General features: G+C 41.9%; 1 protein-coding gene across 8 annotated transcripts in view; it reads left to right on the forward strand.

The window, feature by feature from the left end:
* The window catches only part of GRIA1 (glutamate ionotropic receptor AMPA type subunit 1), a 345,686-nt gene that overhangs the window by 324,137 nt on the left and 4,863 nt on the right, over positions 1–16,686 (forward strand). For 5 of the 8 annotated variants that reach the window (XM_072630781.1, XM_072630780.1, XM_072630782.1 and 2 more), the window contains exon 15: positions 7,121–7,255. The exons of 1 other annotated variant lie outside the window; for it this stretch is intronic. In XM_072630781.1, coding sequence (XP_072486882.1) covers positions 7,121–7,255 — 135 coding nt within the window. Of the gene's footprint in view, positions 1–7,120; positions 7,256–16,269; positions 16,422–16,686 lie in introns of those variants that run through there. 2 more of the 8 variants (XR_011971948.1, XM_072630786.1) reach the window with 2 other exon arrangements.

Below are 16,686 nucleotides of genomic sequence, written 5' to 3' on the forward strand. Positions count from 1 at the left end.
CCCACAATCCTCTCTTCTCATTGGCTGCATGGGCCAATTATTAGTACAATGGGCCAATTCTCATCCTGTGGAGCTGGCTCTTTGGGGAAAATCTGTAGGCTGGGGAACTGGCCTAGATTTGAAATGGAATAGCATTAAGTGGTCAATTAACACTGGCTAATTTTTATTAGGTGACCTTGGAGGGGTAAATTCTATAAAGAACCATAGAAAGACATGAACCCCTGCCTCCTATGAACCCTTTGTCTGGAAGTATATGTAAAGGAGACCAAAAGCTATTCAGAATGAATGAGAAAAATAAAGACTCTCCACACTGCCAAAGGCTGAGCTGCCTTCACCACTAGGGCACAAAGGAATCCTTAGAGGATCCTAAGGTTGAGAATTGAAAAAAACATCAGGATCATCGATAGATGAGGCAATAAAGTCTCAAGGAGCTTTTGTGATTTTCCCAAGGTCACACAGAACTTGAGGGTTCTCTGCTTCAGTGAGAGGACAGAGGGAAGCCAGCAGCTCCCGAGTGCAAAGAATAATGTTGCGCCTTAAATCCTGGCCACCCACTCCAGTGGGGTGCAGTCACCCTAGACCTCAAAGAAAGGGGAAGTTAGTCTAGCAACCACAAAGTAATTAAAAGACTGCTTGGTCCTACTCTGTCTTTGAGTGACTCTGATCTGATCTGACTGCCATTAAGTGGCACCTGCTTTGGACCTTATCCTGATTCTAACTCTTCCTAATTCTAGCTTTGACGCCCTGGATAATGAATTGGATTACTGTTCTGATTCTAGCATCCCTGCCTGATCTTCATTAATATTCCCAACCTACTTCCTCCTCACATGCCTGGCTCCTTCCTTATCATCATTCCTTCCACTACTTTTTTATTGAGTTGCTTCCTGCTAGATCCTATGGCTGGGGTGCCTTCTGCCTTAGCAGAACTAGAATTGGACCTGAATCCCATTTCTAATTCTGGCATCCTCTGCTCTGACAATGGATTTTCCTGTTTCATTCATGGCTATTCACCTGTCCTTGGATCTTGGCCATCCCTTACTGGTAGCTTGAAGCACTACCCAGTCTGGGCCACTTAAAGAATCATTGGGTCATAAGATTTGGAACTGGAAAGAATCTTAGAAATCACTTAGTTCAGCCTTCTCATTTACAGAAGAAGGGACTGGTGAGTAAAAAGTCCAGGATTCAAATACAGGTCCTCTGACTCCAAACCCAATGCCTTCTCCATTGCTCCAGTACATGACTTTCATTAGGAGTTGTCCAGTTCAGGACCACCCCAGGTGCTTTCAGTTGGTTGAGCATCTTTGAGTGTGTTTCTCAATCACCAGAAAAAAATGAACCCTATCTTTTTGATTTGACACAAACACGCAGTTCATTTCTCATCTTTTAAGACTATAACCCAGTTCCTGTGATTTCAGCCAGAAGGATCACCTACCTCCATATAGTTCCTGATTATCCACTCTGTGAATTAGTCAGACACTTCTTTTTTCCTATTGACATCTATCCCAATAATACTTGCTTTGGAGGACAAACAAGAAGAAACAAGAAGAAGGAAGAATATAAAGACCTAACCCACGGGTTTACTTTTCTTGATGGCCCTGGGAGAAGATGAATCAAAGATCATTTCAGATGAAGAGGGAGTTTCTGGATACCAACTATGTGTTCTCAGTACAGCAAGACCTATAGAAGGCATACAGTTCTCACCCTTGAGGAGTTTATACTCCTGTTTTGGAAGGAATCTTAAAGAAGATGAATCCTAACTGAACAGAAATCAACTTTACAGCATTCCCAACAAGCAAACACCAATCTTTTGCTTGAAGATCTCTGGTGCTGAAGATCTCTGGTGCTACCTCCCAAGACAGCATGCTTTACTTGTGAACAACTATGCTTGTTAGGAAGTTTTTCTTCTGTTGAAGTGAAATCTGCCTCCTCTCTAGTCTTCCCATTGATCCTATCCTCCAGGGTTAAGCAAAATACATTTGATTCCTCCTTTACATGACAACCCTTCAAGTACTTCAAGATAGCTATATCTGCATCCCCATTCTCCCACCCACTTTTCTCTTCTCCAGATGTTAACATCTGTGTTTTTTCAATAGCTACTCATGTATTTCAAGTCTTCACCATCCTCATGACTTTTCTCTGGACCTTTTCCATCTTGTCAATGTCCTTTCCCAAATATGCCATTCCAGACCTAGAGAAAGGACTCTGGATTGGTTTTTATGAGAGCCCAGTAAAATGTGACTCTCCTTCCCATATTCTGAATCACCCTGGTGCTATGAGTGGATTCTAAGAGCATCATTGGCTTTTCGGTGGCCATATTATCCTGCTGGTTTCCCTCTAGTGTTAGTCCTCTAGAACCCTCCAGACCTCATGAAGGACGGAGCAAACTAAGGCAAGAATAGCATACAAGGGGTTAAAAAAGAACAGACGGAGGGAGGGCCTCATCACTATGGCAACTAACCCAAGGGTTCTGAAAGACTGGGTTTCTGTTTCTTTTCACCTGTCACTCTTCTCCATACTACTCCTCTCTTCCCCCAGCAGGAGACAAGTTGTGACATTTTCACGCCCACTAACAAGCTGCCTGGCTTGGGGGAAGGGGGGACAGGACTATGGACTTGGATAGTTCTCCTGAGCTAGGGATGACTAAACAAAGGGGGTCCCAGAAAGCAGAGCTCCAAACCACCACCACCATCTCTTCTCCAAGACATAATCAAAAGGCTTTTAAAAAGACATAGCAGCAGTTTCAAAGCTTAGCTGGAAGTTAGCTATATGGGATGTCTACACCAGCACATGTGTATGCCCCACACACATATGTTTGTGGTAGGGTAGGGCAGGAAAAGAGACAGGGATGCAAGCTACAACTCTAGGAAAAAAAGAGTGACTTTTAAGTGCTTACTTCTGTTCCATCACAGGGTATACAAAAGTGAAGTTACAGCTAAAGGAGGCAGTAAGGGGGTTCATACCTCATACAGCTAGAGGAGAAAGCAGGGACCACCACATCTGGCGCTACTGAAGAAGACAGCCACATTCAGCCTAGATAGATAGTAAAGTGGCTAACACCTATCGCTTCTTGGAAGAAGGCTAAATTGCAGAGGTCACTTCCATGCTCCTAATATGCAAGGGTCAAGGGCCCACAGATGAACAAGATACATACCATATAAGGCTACAACCACATTTCTACCTAAAAATAAGTAACCAAAAAAAGAAAATTATAATTCCTCAGAATCCATCATGGCTAATCCCCAGACACTTGTGTTTTCTAGGTGTTGGTGGCCAGAAGATAGTGTGTCTACTCTTTTTCCATACCCAACATCCTCCTACAAGAGATGTGTAGTCAGCCTCCAGGAGTAGAACAAAGCCCATTCAGTTATTTTGACATAGATGGCAGTGGCACAAGGGTGCCTCTTGCATGCCTAGTTGATCTTCCCTGTAGCTTACTCAAGGTTCTTACTGCCTTAGGTCCAGCTGGGAGGCTAGGAACGGGATCCCTGGTGCTAAAAATGGGGAATGGTGACACTGTGATTTCCAAAGCAACACTGGAGCATTTGGCTGGACCTTTGTGGTGCCCACTGGACTTTTCCAGCTGTAGTACTTAGGATCCTCTCATCAGATGTGTGATTCCCGCTCCTCTATACTCAGACTAACTTCTCCAACTGTGAGGGATACAACCCCATTGTTCTCTGGGAAGAGATATGTGCAGGAGGTAACACAGTTGCCATCTCCAAGTGTGAGGCCCCTCCTGCCTTCAGCTGTAAGATTACAACACTGCTGTCATCTCTTATCACATAACCCCACCGCTTTTGTTGTATCCAGCTCTGGAGGAGATGGTCCTCCAGGCATGACTCCTCCCCATTATATGGGTGCACATATACACTCACTGATAATTGTAAGAGGAGACGGCTCTGTTACCTTCCCCAGATGAATAAAATATAACCTTCATTGTATTCTCCAGTGTTGCAGTGACCATGCTTTTCTTTCCAGATGTGTAGGATATAGCTGCTCTGACTCTTCAAGTTGTGGAGGACATGGCCTCCTCACCTCTATCTGTCCCTACCTCACTCAAGTAAGGACATTAATTGTGTAGCAACCTTCCACAGGATCAATGAGGAAGATGACAGAAATTGAGGAGAACAAGTCTGATCTTTAAGAGATTCCAGTCTAGCTGGACATGACCCTCCACTGTTCGGAATACAAGCAAGATTCCCCCTATCTGACCCAGTCGGGAAGAATGAAACCACAAAGGGAAAGAGCAGCTTGGTATGAAAGCCCATCAGCATGAAGGAGAATAGCCCTGGGTCTCATACATCTGGCACACCTGCTACCTACCATCCTCCAGGCATCCCAGAGTCTAGGTAGTGGGTATATAAAGTCAAGGGCTTCATTCTTTAAAAACTTACAGAAACAGTTGCACCCACAGTCCTTCCACCCACCCTCAGTGCCATTACTCCAATACTAGGAAAAGACCACATGGAGACGTGACAACTTTGAATGACAAAATAAACGAAACACTCCAACTTCTGCTCTCACTATCTTAATCTCAGCCAGACTCCATATAATTGTGGAGTTGGCAAAAGTTGTCTTTGGCACCCTTTTCCAGGTGGCTCTCCTGCTCCCTGGCACCTACTCCCTGCTTTGGTGCCTACTTTGTATCCTCCTCCCACAAGCCCTTGCTCGTTTGCAGCTTGCTTTCGACTAATCCACAGTAAGGTGTTAGCTGATAAGGGCTTGAGATATTCAGTGGATCCCAAGAATTGGAAAGGATCTGAAGCTTCATTACACCTAGCTCCCTGCATGATCCATGAATCTACTCCACAATATACCCAATATGTGTTCATCTAGCCTCTACATGAACAGACTACTTCCTTGGTCACTCAAAATAATGTGAATTTTAACAGGATGCTGAAAGAGCCAACACTTTCAGGTCTTAAAGGAATGAATTTCAGGCATGAATATACCCAGTGGGAGAGCTATAGAATCATACATTAAGGATCAAAACGTACCTCAGAGGTTACCTGTTCCAACCCCTTCATTTTACAGATGAGGAAACTGAGTCCCAGAAAGATTAAGTGACTTGCTCAAGGTTTCATTGGCAGAGTAGTGAGACATTTGGAACCCACGTCATCTGATTCCTAATACCTCATGCTTTCTACTGCACTTATATCTTTCCAATTACACAGTATAGGTGACTGGCCCAGGATTCATTTTGACATACTTTCTTTGTCCAATGAGGAAAACATTATTATGTTAGAGCAGGAGAAATGCTGCCCTTTGATTAATAATGTGGTGTTTTTTTGTGTTTTTTTTTTTTTGTCAGACCCTGGCTTTCCAAGCATAAAGCATGTTCAGCTCCATCTAATTTAACAATTACAAGAAAGTCACTCAGGGATATACATTTGGTACCAAAACAAGCTGTGGATTTAAATCTTCCATTTGACTAGGAAAGTGTAAATTCTGGGGAGCCATTTTTGGCTGTTAGCAGTCAGAATACTGAACCCTGCTGAACTCGGGACAACGCACCCAGTCCAACAAAGGCAGAAGTCATTAGCTGACTAAATCCATCACTTTTGCATAATGGGGACCTAACTTGTAGGTGTCAGAGGGAATACAAGGGGAAGTAATGTTCATGACTGAATCCATAATATATAATACAACCCACCTAATAACACAAGACATGTTTTGATTTTAGTTTGTTTTGTTTTGTTTCTTAAAGCTCAACCAGCCTAGAAACCCAATGCCCACACACTAACAAATTTAGGAATGTGTTTATGCAAGTGGTTTGTGCATTTTGCTTGGCTTCTCAGAGACAAATTATGTCTAAGGTCATCCCTGGGAAAATGTTATAATTAGGGTCACTTTGTGTTAAGCAAATCACAATAAGTTAATCTTTTACATGGGGCAGAGGGACATTTTTGTAGAAATTTGAGTTATCTGTCATTCTAATGGACCAAATTTTTTTCACTGATTTGGCATGTCCCATCATAGCTCCTATTTGGGAGTGATTTTTTTTTTCTATTCATCAGTGAGGCCTGACCCTATGCTGTGTATATCTCAGGCCAGTCCTCTGCAGCACCTCCCCTGTAGTTCAACAAGGACACCTTTGAACACCACAATGCAGGAATGATCCCAGACCTATGGGAATAACCAGTCATATCTGCTGAATTTTCACCTGGTGCTGTGTCCTGATGGCAAGAGATTGTCTTGGGCAAGGTTTGCCCCCTGGCCCTGCAGACTGATTTCTGAAGACTGTCTTTAGTCCCTTACAATATAGATCTCAAAATCCCAGCACTTGGGTCTGCTCCCCCTCAAGCTTTTCAACCAGCATGTTATGTACAAAAATGACTCCAATTAAACCTAATTAATAGAATTTAATAGAGCAATTTCTCTGTTTCAATGTTATTTTGCTATTTAAAGCCCTTTTTGAAAATTGAGCTACTACAAGCTAAGTTAAAATGTATGCATACATCAGTTGGTCTCTATTTCATGAACAATCCCTGTGTCAGAAAAAAATTGAGATCAAACAATATCTGGGAAAAGTTGATTCCAAGGACCAGTTCTCAGGCTAATACTGCGAGAAACAAACGTAGAGCCGGACCAATGTGTTGCTGGGCAACAGACGGTGCGGGGGATCCAATCTGGGAGGAAAGGGAACAGTATTCCCAAAGAAGAGTTGGGGGGAGGGACCAACAATGGCTGAAGTCCATTGCCTCTGAGATGGGGTAAGGTGTTTCTATCCATGATTGACAATAGATATTTGGGGCCTAGGGACAAATCCAAACCTTGAATATAACCAGGAGTCCCTAATGTACATATGCAGGAGGTCATTAATGTTTCAACATAAAAGATGCTTTAGAACCATGGTGTGTGTTAAAGGAGGGTGGGGGTAGAGGGGAGGTGGGGGATGAAGTGCCTGTCTCTCTCTCTCTCTCTCTCTCTCTCTCTCTCTCTCTCTCTCTCTCTCTCTCTCTCTCTCTCTCTCTCTCTCTCTGTCCATATATATATATGTATGTATATATATATATATATATATATGTATGTATGTATGTATGTTACAAGGTTTTTCAATAGCCCTTTGGTTCACTTTTTTTCTTTCTCTCCCTGGTTCCTTCTTCCTTTCTTTTCTTAGGATAAAACAAGTGCTCTGAGTCTCAGCAATGTGGCTGGAGTGTTCTACATTCTGATCGGAGGCCTCGGACTGGCCATGCTGGTTGCCTTAATCGAGTTTTGCTACAAGTCTCGTAGCGAATCCAAGCGGATGAAGGTGGCATTTCTTTTGCAAGCCTAGTCTTACCCCTTCTCTAGACCCCAGGTTCCCAGGGGCACCTTCAGGAATGGAAATCTCTTTTATTAGAATGATGATGGGAACATAATAAGGAAGGAAAATTTGGGGGGAGGGAATAAGCATTTATCAAGCTCCTACTATTTGCCAGACATTGTGCTAAGCACTTTGCAGATAATATCTCATTTGTTTTCATTAATAGTCCACCAAAGTGATAATAGTTAACATTTCTATAGTGCTTGCTACGAGCAGAGGTGAGTTGATTCAACACCCAGTTTGGGAGTGGGGGAATATTGTAGGCCCAACAACGCATCTTTAATTTTAATCTCCGCTCTTAACATTTCTTCCATTACTTTCTTAAGTCTTGAGGACAATCAACTAAACCACAAATCAAGCCCTGATTTGCACTTTTTGCCAATTTGCATGGTATAAATGCTCTCACAAGTCAGTTTGAGCTGGTTCAGGTATACCCCTGGAGATAAGCTTTAGAAGACAAGATGCTTTTCTCACAACAGCCTGGAATCATTCTTATTCTCCACCCATTTGCCTGAGAAGGAAACTGTGGCTCAAGGAAATTGTGTCAGAACCCCAAGGTCTAATGACTTCAAGTTAAGGGATTGTCTGGCTATATCAAGATAGAAAAAGAAGGCCACATGTGAAAAAGAGAGAAGATGTCAATTAGCCAAACAACAAGTACCAAACTGCTCCAAGTATAGGCAGTCTGACACCTCCAATATCTGAGACCTTTGGAAAGGTCATCCATGAAAATGGGGCTAGATTTAGAGGCAGAGGACCTGGAATCAAACCCCAGTTCTTTTACTTAATAAGTATTAAGTACTTGGGAAAATCATTTAATCTCTCTGGGGTGGGGGAGGAGTAGGCTACATGATCTCGAAGGTTCTTTCTAGTAAACACTTGATTCTGTGGCCCCAAAAGTTGCCCAAGTGCATTGATGGAAAGATTTTCCACACCAAGAGAATCATAGGTCCAAAGAGTTTTTAAAATTTGATGTACACTAAAATGATATCTTAAAAGAAAGATATATATATGTGTGTATGTATGCATGTATACATACATACACACATATATATATCTATATATACAATGTTGGTTTAGATATATAGATATAATATTGATTTAGATATCTCAGTTCTGGCATATGCAAAACTCAAATGTAAAACACAGTTGGGGTTTTTTTTTCAGTGTATACCTAGATTTTTTTTTTAATAAAATGAATTTTAAGGGTGCATCATCTTTTCAGGGGCAGACTATTATGATCATTATGGTAACTACACACTAAAAATAACACTGATTATAGGCTGGAGTTCTGGGAATTTCACTGAAACCAAATGAAAATGTTTTACTAGCAAAGTCAGCAAGATGTAGAGAAGTAAATTAACTGTGCAATTAATCACCATCATCATCCCCATCCCCATCCTAGGGTTTAGATCTGGAAGGGAAATTAGAAGTCTTCTAGTTCAATCCCCTCCTTGTACAGATGAACACACTGAGGCTCAGATGGCTCAATAATTGCCATCACAACAAAATAGCAGCTAACATCCATAGAGAGATCCGATGCTTGCAAAGTGCTTTATTCCAGAGGTAGTAAGTAGGAGAATAAATCTTTTAACCCCTGTCCTCTAAACTCTAAGTCTCCACTCCCTTGCAAGCTCACGTCATAACACTGTTCTGCTCAAAGAAGCCAGTGTTTCAGTTATCACTCCACAACCACCAGCAGCCAGTCTACCCAGTAGAGTTTAGATCCTTTAAGTCTAGCATGGGCATTTAGGTGACCTAATGCATGTAGTGCCCAGCCTGGAGTCAGAATGACTCCTCTCCCTGAGTTCAAATCTAGCCTCAGACACTTAACTAGCTGCGTGACCCTGGGTCAGTCATTTAATCCTGTTTGCCTCAGTTTCTCATCTGTAAAATGAGCTGGAGAAGGAAATGGCAGACCACTCCAGTATCTTTTGCCAAGAAAACCCCAAATGGGGTCATAAAGAGTCAGACATGACTGATTAAGAATCACAACAACCAAAGGGTCTGGCACCACCCTACCTTTCCAGTCTTATCTCTTTCTGTACCTCATATCAACCAGACTGAACTATTTACCACCCCCATTACTAACCTTAAGCTCTCCCGCCCTTCTTCTCTTACTCCTGTTTTTCCCTGTGTTGATTGCACTCTTCACCTCTATCTACTGAAATCTTATTTATACTGTTCGGGTCCCCAAGTCCTTTTTCCTGTGTTACCTTTCTCAATCTTCCTAAGAACTAGGAAGATTAATAGATATAATTAGATATAATTATCCCCATTTTACAGACTTGGAAACTTGCTCAGAACCACCAAGGGACCTGCCCATTGCTACATAGCCAGTGAGTGCTAGAATAGTGCCTTTCATTTGCATAGGACTTTAGAAAAGTCAAAGCCTTGAAGGCAGGTAGGTGGCATAGTGGATAGACCACTGGGCCTGGTGTTAAGGAAAACCTGAGTTTGAATCTGGCCTCAGACACTTACTAGCTGCATGACCCTGAGCAAATCCACTTAACCTCTGCGTGTCTCAGTTTCTTCATTTGTAAAATGGGGCTACTAGTAGCACCTCCCCACTCTATCCAGAATTGTGAGGATCCAATGAGATCATATTTGTAAAGTGCTATAGAAATGTTAGATCTTATTATTCAATTCAGCAAATATTTGTTAAGGGCCACTATGTTCACAGCCACTATGTTCACGGCACCATGCCACGCACTGGAGATAGAAAGACACGTATGAAGACGCTGCCTTCAAGGCCTGTGCCTCCTAGAATGATACAGAATACAGGACTGGACCTTTAATTTCATTAGTGTGGGAAACTTCCTCTGACAGTCCAGGTAGGCACCTTCTCTACGACTTATAGTCTAGAAAAGTTGCCTAGAACACCATTGTGTGTCAAGGGTGGAACTTGAACCCAGGATTTCCTGGCTCTAAAACCAGCTCTCTATCCACTACAGTTCACTACCTCTCAAAGGTCATGTACATAGGTAAATGTAAGATAATTTGAAAAGGGAGAAAAGACTAAAAAGTAAATGCAAGGTAAGAGTGTGAGGTAGGGGTGGGGGAGTACAAAGAGGCTTCTATAAGGGGATGAGTGAGCTACACCTTAAAGAAACTTCTGGATTCTAAGAGGCAGAGGATTTGAAGGGAGCCCATTCTAGTTATAAGAGACAGACAGCTCCATGGAAATAGGAACTGGAATGTTGAGTTTAGGGGATACCTAGTAGCCTACTCTAGCTAGCAAATAAAGTATATAAAGAGGAATAGTGTGGAATGCATCTGGAAAGAAAGGTAAGAGCCAGAATGTGGAGGGCTTTAAAATCTAGGTTGAAAAGTTTAGATTTTATTCTAGAAGGTTATCTCATTTAGGTCTCATAATAATGCTGTGAGGTTATCAAGGTAAGGGATTGTTATCTATCACCAACTGAAGGTCACATAGAGGTAGTGGCTCGCATATGGTCACACACAATCTAGTTAAGTGGTAGCGTTGGAATTAAACCCACGGTCTTTCTATAATAAGAGTGTATCCCCCAGGCAAAAATGTAGCCTCTTTGCAAAGTTTAAGACTTAAAATGTAAAAGTTGGAAGGAATCTTAAAAGTCTTCTGGTCCAACGTCCTTATTTTAGATATGAAAAAATGAATTATATGATGCAGATTTGCCTGAGGTCAAATGACAAATTAGTGACTGAACTGGGACTCTCATCTAGTTCTCATGATTTCCAAAGTTCTGAATTTTTCCAAGGTAATTATCTAGCTTTCTTCTTTCAAGAATTTTAAGTTAAGGTTTAAAAGTTTTCTCTTTGAAATAATTGTAATACTTCTCTCACAGATTTCTACCTGGATTGGCCTTAGAGGTCAATTAAGCTATACCCTTCACTTTACAGATGAGGAAACTAAGGTTTAAAGAGATTCAATTACAGGCCAAGGTCACGGAGGTAATGAGGGATAATCAGGCTTTGAATCTGTGCTCCCTAATGACAAAGTTTGGACTCAGTAACTTGATTCCTTCAGTCTCTAACATTCCACTGATCAACCATGATTTCTGTCCAACATATCATTTCATAGACTTAGAGCTAGAAGTGACCTCAGAAGTCATCAAGTCAGCCCTCTCTTTTAGGAGAGCAGAAACTAAAGCTGTCAGACTAAGTGCCTTGCCTAGGGTCGCATAAGAATCTTGCAACAGAAATGAAGACTTGCCTCTGACTCCAAAGTCCTCTGACTTCAAACCTAACACTGTTCTACTCCACCACATTGCTTCTCCACATACCTAAACTCTTAACATAGTTTTTAATATCTCAGCCTACCTAAAAGAAAGGGCAGTTACATGGCATAGTAGATAGAGTGCCAGACCTAAAGTAAGGAAGATTCATCTTCCTGAGTTCAAATCCGGCCTCAGACACTTACTAATTGCGTGACCCTGGGCAAATCACTTAGCCTGGTTTGCCTTAGTTTCCTCATCTGTAAAATGAGCTGGAGGAAAAAATGGCAAACCATTCTAGTATCTTTGCCAAGAAAACCTCAGATGGGGTCACAAAGAGTCAGACATGAGTGAACAACTACCTAACAGAAGGTACTTTCATTGGCTTCATTAATCAATATGACCCTTAATTTTCTTTTATTCAGGGTGATAAGGTGACTCTGACCAGCCAGTCTTTTAGAGTTTTTATGTCAGTCATTCTCATTATTCTGGACCTCACTATCTCCAAAAGCAATGATCTGCTTTCAGAAGAAGGAGGGCTTGCCTCTCATGGTGGTCCGAAGAGACCATGACAGGGATTTGTACTGATAACTTTGTCACCTGATTTTTTACCTTCTTATCTCAGAGTCATTCTTAAAGCGCTGCTGGTGAGACATTTTGCCTCAAATCCCTGTGCTCAGAATCAGACCCTCCCCTCAGTTTAGAAAGAGTCCCGCTATGTGATCAATGCCAGCCCTCTTTTTTTTTCCTTCTCCTCTCTCATGTCATAAGGCTGTCAATCTGGTTTCAGCTGCAGCTGTCTTTTCTCAGAACAGCAGGGGAATAAAATATAATCTCCATTAGAATGATAAAACAATCAGATCTAATGGAGTAGCAAAGCCATCATGTGTGATGTCAGAGGGCCTGGGTTCAAGTCTAGGCTCTACCACATACATAATAACATAATACTTAATAACATAATAATACTTAATAACATGGGCCCTGCATCTACCTCCTAAAGACACTAGATGTACCCCTCCCTCTTAGCCTGGGAGGCAGCACAGGAGAGTGATAGGGACTGAGGATCTCAGACCAAACCCTACCTTTACCACTTAGAACCTATATAACATTACACAAGAAGATGCTTCATATTTCACCTCAGACACTTGACACTCACTAGCTCACTAGCTGTATGACCTTGGGCTAGTCACTTAACCCCAAATGCCTCATCCTGGGTCATCTCCAGTCATTCTGATGAATATCTGGTCACTGGATTCAGATGGCTCTGGAGGAGAAGTGAGGCTGGTGACCTACACAGTCCTCCCTCACTCAAAACAAAGTCAAGTGCAAGTCATGTCATTATTTCCCTGATGGCATGGTCTTCTTGGGCAACGAAGGATGAACACACAACATTACACAAGATACATTTTCTCTCTAAGCCTCACTTTCCTCATTTGTAAAATGAGAAGTTTAGACTATATGACCATAAAGGCTCTTCCAACTCTAAATCTGTGTTTTTATGAATGAAATTATAATACTAATACTAAAATAGCTAACATGATGTGCTTTAAGGTTTACAAAGCACTTATACATATCTTTTCTCATTTGAGCTTCCTAACTACCCCGTGCAATAGGTGCTGTTATTTACCTCTGTTTTACAGATGAGGAAACTGAGTCTCCATAGAGGTTAAGTGATCTGCCCAGGGTCACACAGTAAATCTGAAGCAATACTGGAATGCAAGTGTCAGACTCCAAATCTAAAACTATTCACTGCAGGCTAAGATTCAAGAGATATTTATCAAGCACTTAACTACCATATTGAAGGAAGTAGGATACAGCAAAAGCAGATATGACTTAGAGTGGAGACACTTCAATTAATCAGTAAGCATTTATTAAAGCTCAGTATGTGCCAGACACTGTGCTAAACACTGAGGTTAGAAAAAGGGGCAAAAGACAGCCCCTGCCCATAAGGAACTTCAGATCTAATGGGGATAACGACGTGAAACAAATAGACACAAAACAAGCTATATACGTGATAGGTAGTAAATATTTTACAGAGGGAGCATGCTGGAATTAAGAGGGGTTGGGGAAGGCTTCCTTTACAAGGTAGGATTTTAGTTGGCATTTGAAGGTAGCCAGGGAGGTCAGTGGTCAGAGTGAGAGCATTCCAAGTATGGGGGACAGACAGAGAAGATGCTTGGAACCCAGTGATGGAGTCTCTTTTGTAGAAGAGCCAGGAAGCCAGTGTCACTGGATAAAAGAGTATGTTTTGGGGGATGAGAAGACTGGAAAGGCAGGAGAGGGCTAGGTTGTGAAGTGCTTTGAATGCCAGACAGAGCATTTTGTATTTGCTCCTGGAGGCAATAAGAAGCCAGGGGAGCATATGGGGGGGGGGGGGGGGAGGACGGGGCATGATCAGACCTACTTTTCAGGAAAATCACTTCAGTTGTCAATAGCCTCGGAGTGCTCCCCTAGAAACTGAAGGGATTGGACTACACAACTTTAAAGTTCTCTCCTAGCCTGAAAATCTCTGGCCTTGGGGATGAGATTATTTTTAAAGATTTTAGATTCTCCAGTCTTTGGAACCCCACTCCCAGTTGGGGGAGGAATGGCCAGAAGAGGCTGTAGGGTCATCATTAGGTAGAAGGACATCCAGTGTCTTTGCCATTTACCCCTCAGCTCCCAAATGAAATGAATCCCTAGTGTCTGTGCCCCCCCCCCCGCGCCCCCCTTCCCGAAACCAGCAGCCCTACCCAGGAGAGTTGCTGCCCTTTCATAATTAAGCACTGCAGTGTTAATGGGCTATGTATTTAAGCCCCAGCAGTTGCAATCTGGCATACTTGCTCCCTGGAAGTTAATGAGCAACTGGGGGAGGTGGTAGCCCCCTGAGGATGATCATTAGCCGAAGGTGGTCACACAATTTCTTCGCAGAGGCTTCCTGATAAAGTCATTAATGAGGTTATAACCTATCATTAGGCCACTCTTCCCCCTCTGTCTTGTCACAAGGCTTCCAGGCTGCCTTCGACCTTAGCTGACCTTTGTCTAAAAGATGAGCTGGCAAGGGATTGGAAGAAAATCTCCAGTAAAGTCACACTGTGATCAGATGTGAGGGCAGAGGTCCTGGAGTTGAAGTAGTGACCAAGAGCATCAGATCTACAGTCATGACATGGATTCCAGACCACACTCTACTATTTATGAACTATGACACCTTGGGCAAGTCATTTAGTTTTATTCATTTGTAAAATACTTTACATCTGTAAAATGAATATGAGTTATGAATAGTAACTTGTCAGTGGGTGGAATTCTAAACTACCATGTGTTGTTTCTGCATATCAGTTCCCCAGGATTACAGAGCATACCACCAGACTGTCATTTATCATAGGCCTTCCCCACACTCTCCTGGCAGAGGACCTGGATTTCAATCCTGGTTCTTATTTTCCATCTGGGTAACCTTAGATAAATCACTTTATCTGAGCCTCAGTTTTCTCATCTGTAAAATGAGGTATATAGAATGTATAAAGAAACAAAAGATCCTCCCAGCTCTAAAATCATGCTCTTACAGTCCCTTCTTCCCCCTCAACTCTCCAAAACCCTATATGTCCTGCAAGCAAGTCCACTTGAAGCCTAGCAACATATAATGGAAAAGACATTGAACTGAAATTCCAGAGAACTAAATTCAAGGCCAGGCTGCGCTATTTTGTGTGAGCTACTTGCCTTACTTGCCTCATGGAGTCATAGGAAGGATCAAACAATGTGACATGTGATAGGTTCTCTGTAACTGCAAACTACTTTTATGAGTGCTTAACAAAACAAGGCAAGTCATTTAACCCCTCTGAGCCTCAGTTTCCCCATCTGTCAAATCAACATGGTAATAATCACTACACTGCTTACAGAGGTAACAAGAGTAAAAGTGTGCTGTATTTATAAAGTTCTGTTGAAATGGACTTCAATGTAAGAGTTTTCAGGTTTATTTGGGTTTTGGGGTCCATATATGATTTAATCAGAGTAAGAGATTCCTTGTGTGGAAACTCCCTTCAGTGACTCAGATCAACAGCTCATCTCCATCTTATAATATTAATGAACTACCTAAAATATGTGAGAAGAGATATAAGTTAGCTGTGGGCCCACATCTAATATATGTCAGAGACAGAACTTAGACCTGTCTTTTCCAAGGCTACCCCCTTGCTCTATGCTGTGGAGAGAATAACATGTGATACATAGATAGTTTTATGAGAAAAATATTTATTTACCCTTAAAGTTCTAGAAAAATCAATTATTTTTTCCCTTTATCCATAGGGAAATGAAAGTATGTTTGTTATACTATGCAGAATTTTGATTGCTGTCAATACAATAGGAATTGCTGCTGATCACTGGAATTCAGTTCAGGAGGCATTTCCTTAAATGCCAACAACAGGCAAGGTTCACTGGAGATACAAAAGGAACTATGAGACAATCTCTTATTTAAGAAGTTTACCATCTAACGGAGATGGGGCAGGGAGATATATACAAAGAGTTGGAGAATAATGAAAAATGAGTTAAGTGCAGAGGATGAGGTGCAGGGAAAGTGCCATCAGAAAATGAAAGAAAGAGGGATCATTTTCAGCCAGAACAGTCAAGAAAAACTTCCTGGAGGTAGTGAGGCGTAATAAAATGACCTGGTGTCAAGGAGACTTGGTTTCAAATCCTAGCTCTGCCATCTCATAGCTCTACGATTTAGCTTCTCTAAGCTCCAGCTTCTTCATTTATAGAATAGGGATAATAATGTTTTTCTTCCCCATCTGTCAGGATTGCTGTGAAGAAATCATTTGATAAACCTTAGAACACTACAGAAGTGGGAGCTGTTACTATTATAAAGGAGATGGTGGTATTGGAATTGGACCTTGAAAGGAAATAAAGATTTAGGAAGAGAAGAGAAAGGAATCCTTTCCAGGCTTGAGGTTGGTTGGTTGGCTATTGTCCTTCATTCTTGAAAAGGACCAAAATGGCATCACTACGTCAGGCTCAAGGAACAGTGTGTCCAACTGTGGCTGCTCAGACCAATACAAACTTAAAAGACTCTACCCCAGGTCAGGTACAAATAGTCCACATGAACATTTGAAGTTGAGATGAAGTATAGCATAAGTGAAGGTATAGAGACGGGACAGGGTAGGACAAAGACAGAAAAATAGAGAATGGGCCATTTCAGCCAGAATATGGAATAGC

The sequence above is a fragment of the Notamacropus eugenii genome, chromosome 1 (genome assembly GCF_028372415.1).
Source record: "Notamacropus eugenii isolate mMacEug1 chromosome 1, mMacEug1.pri_v2, whole genome shotgun sequence".
Taxonomy (NCBI): Eukaryota; Metazoa; Chordata; class Mammalia; order Diprotodontia; family Macropodidae; genus Notamacropus; species Notamacropus eugenii.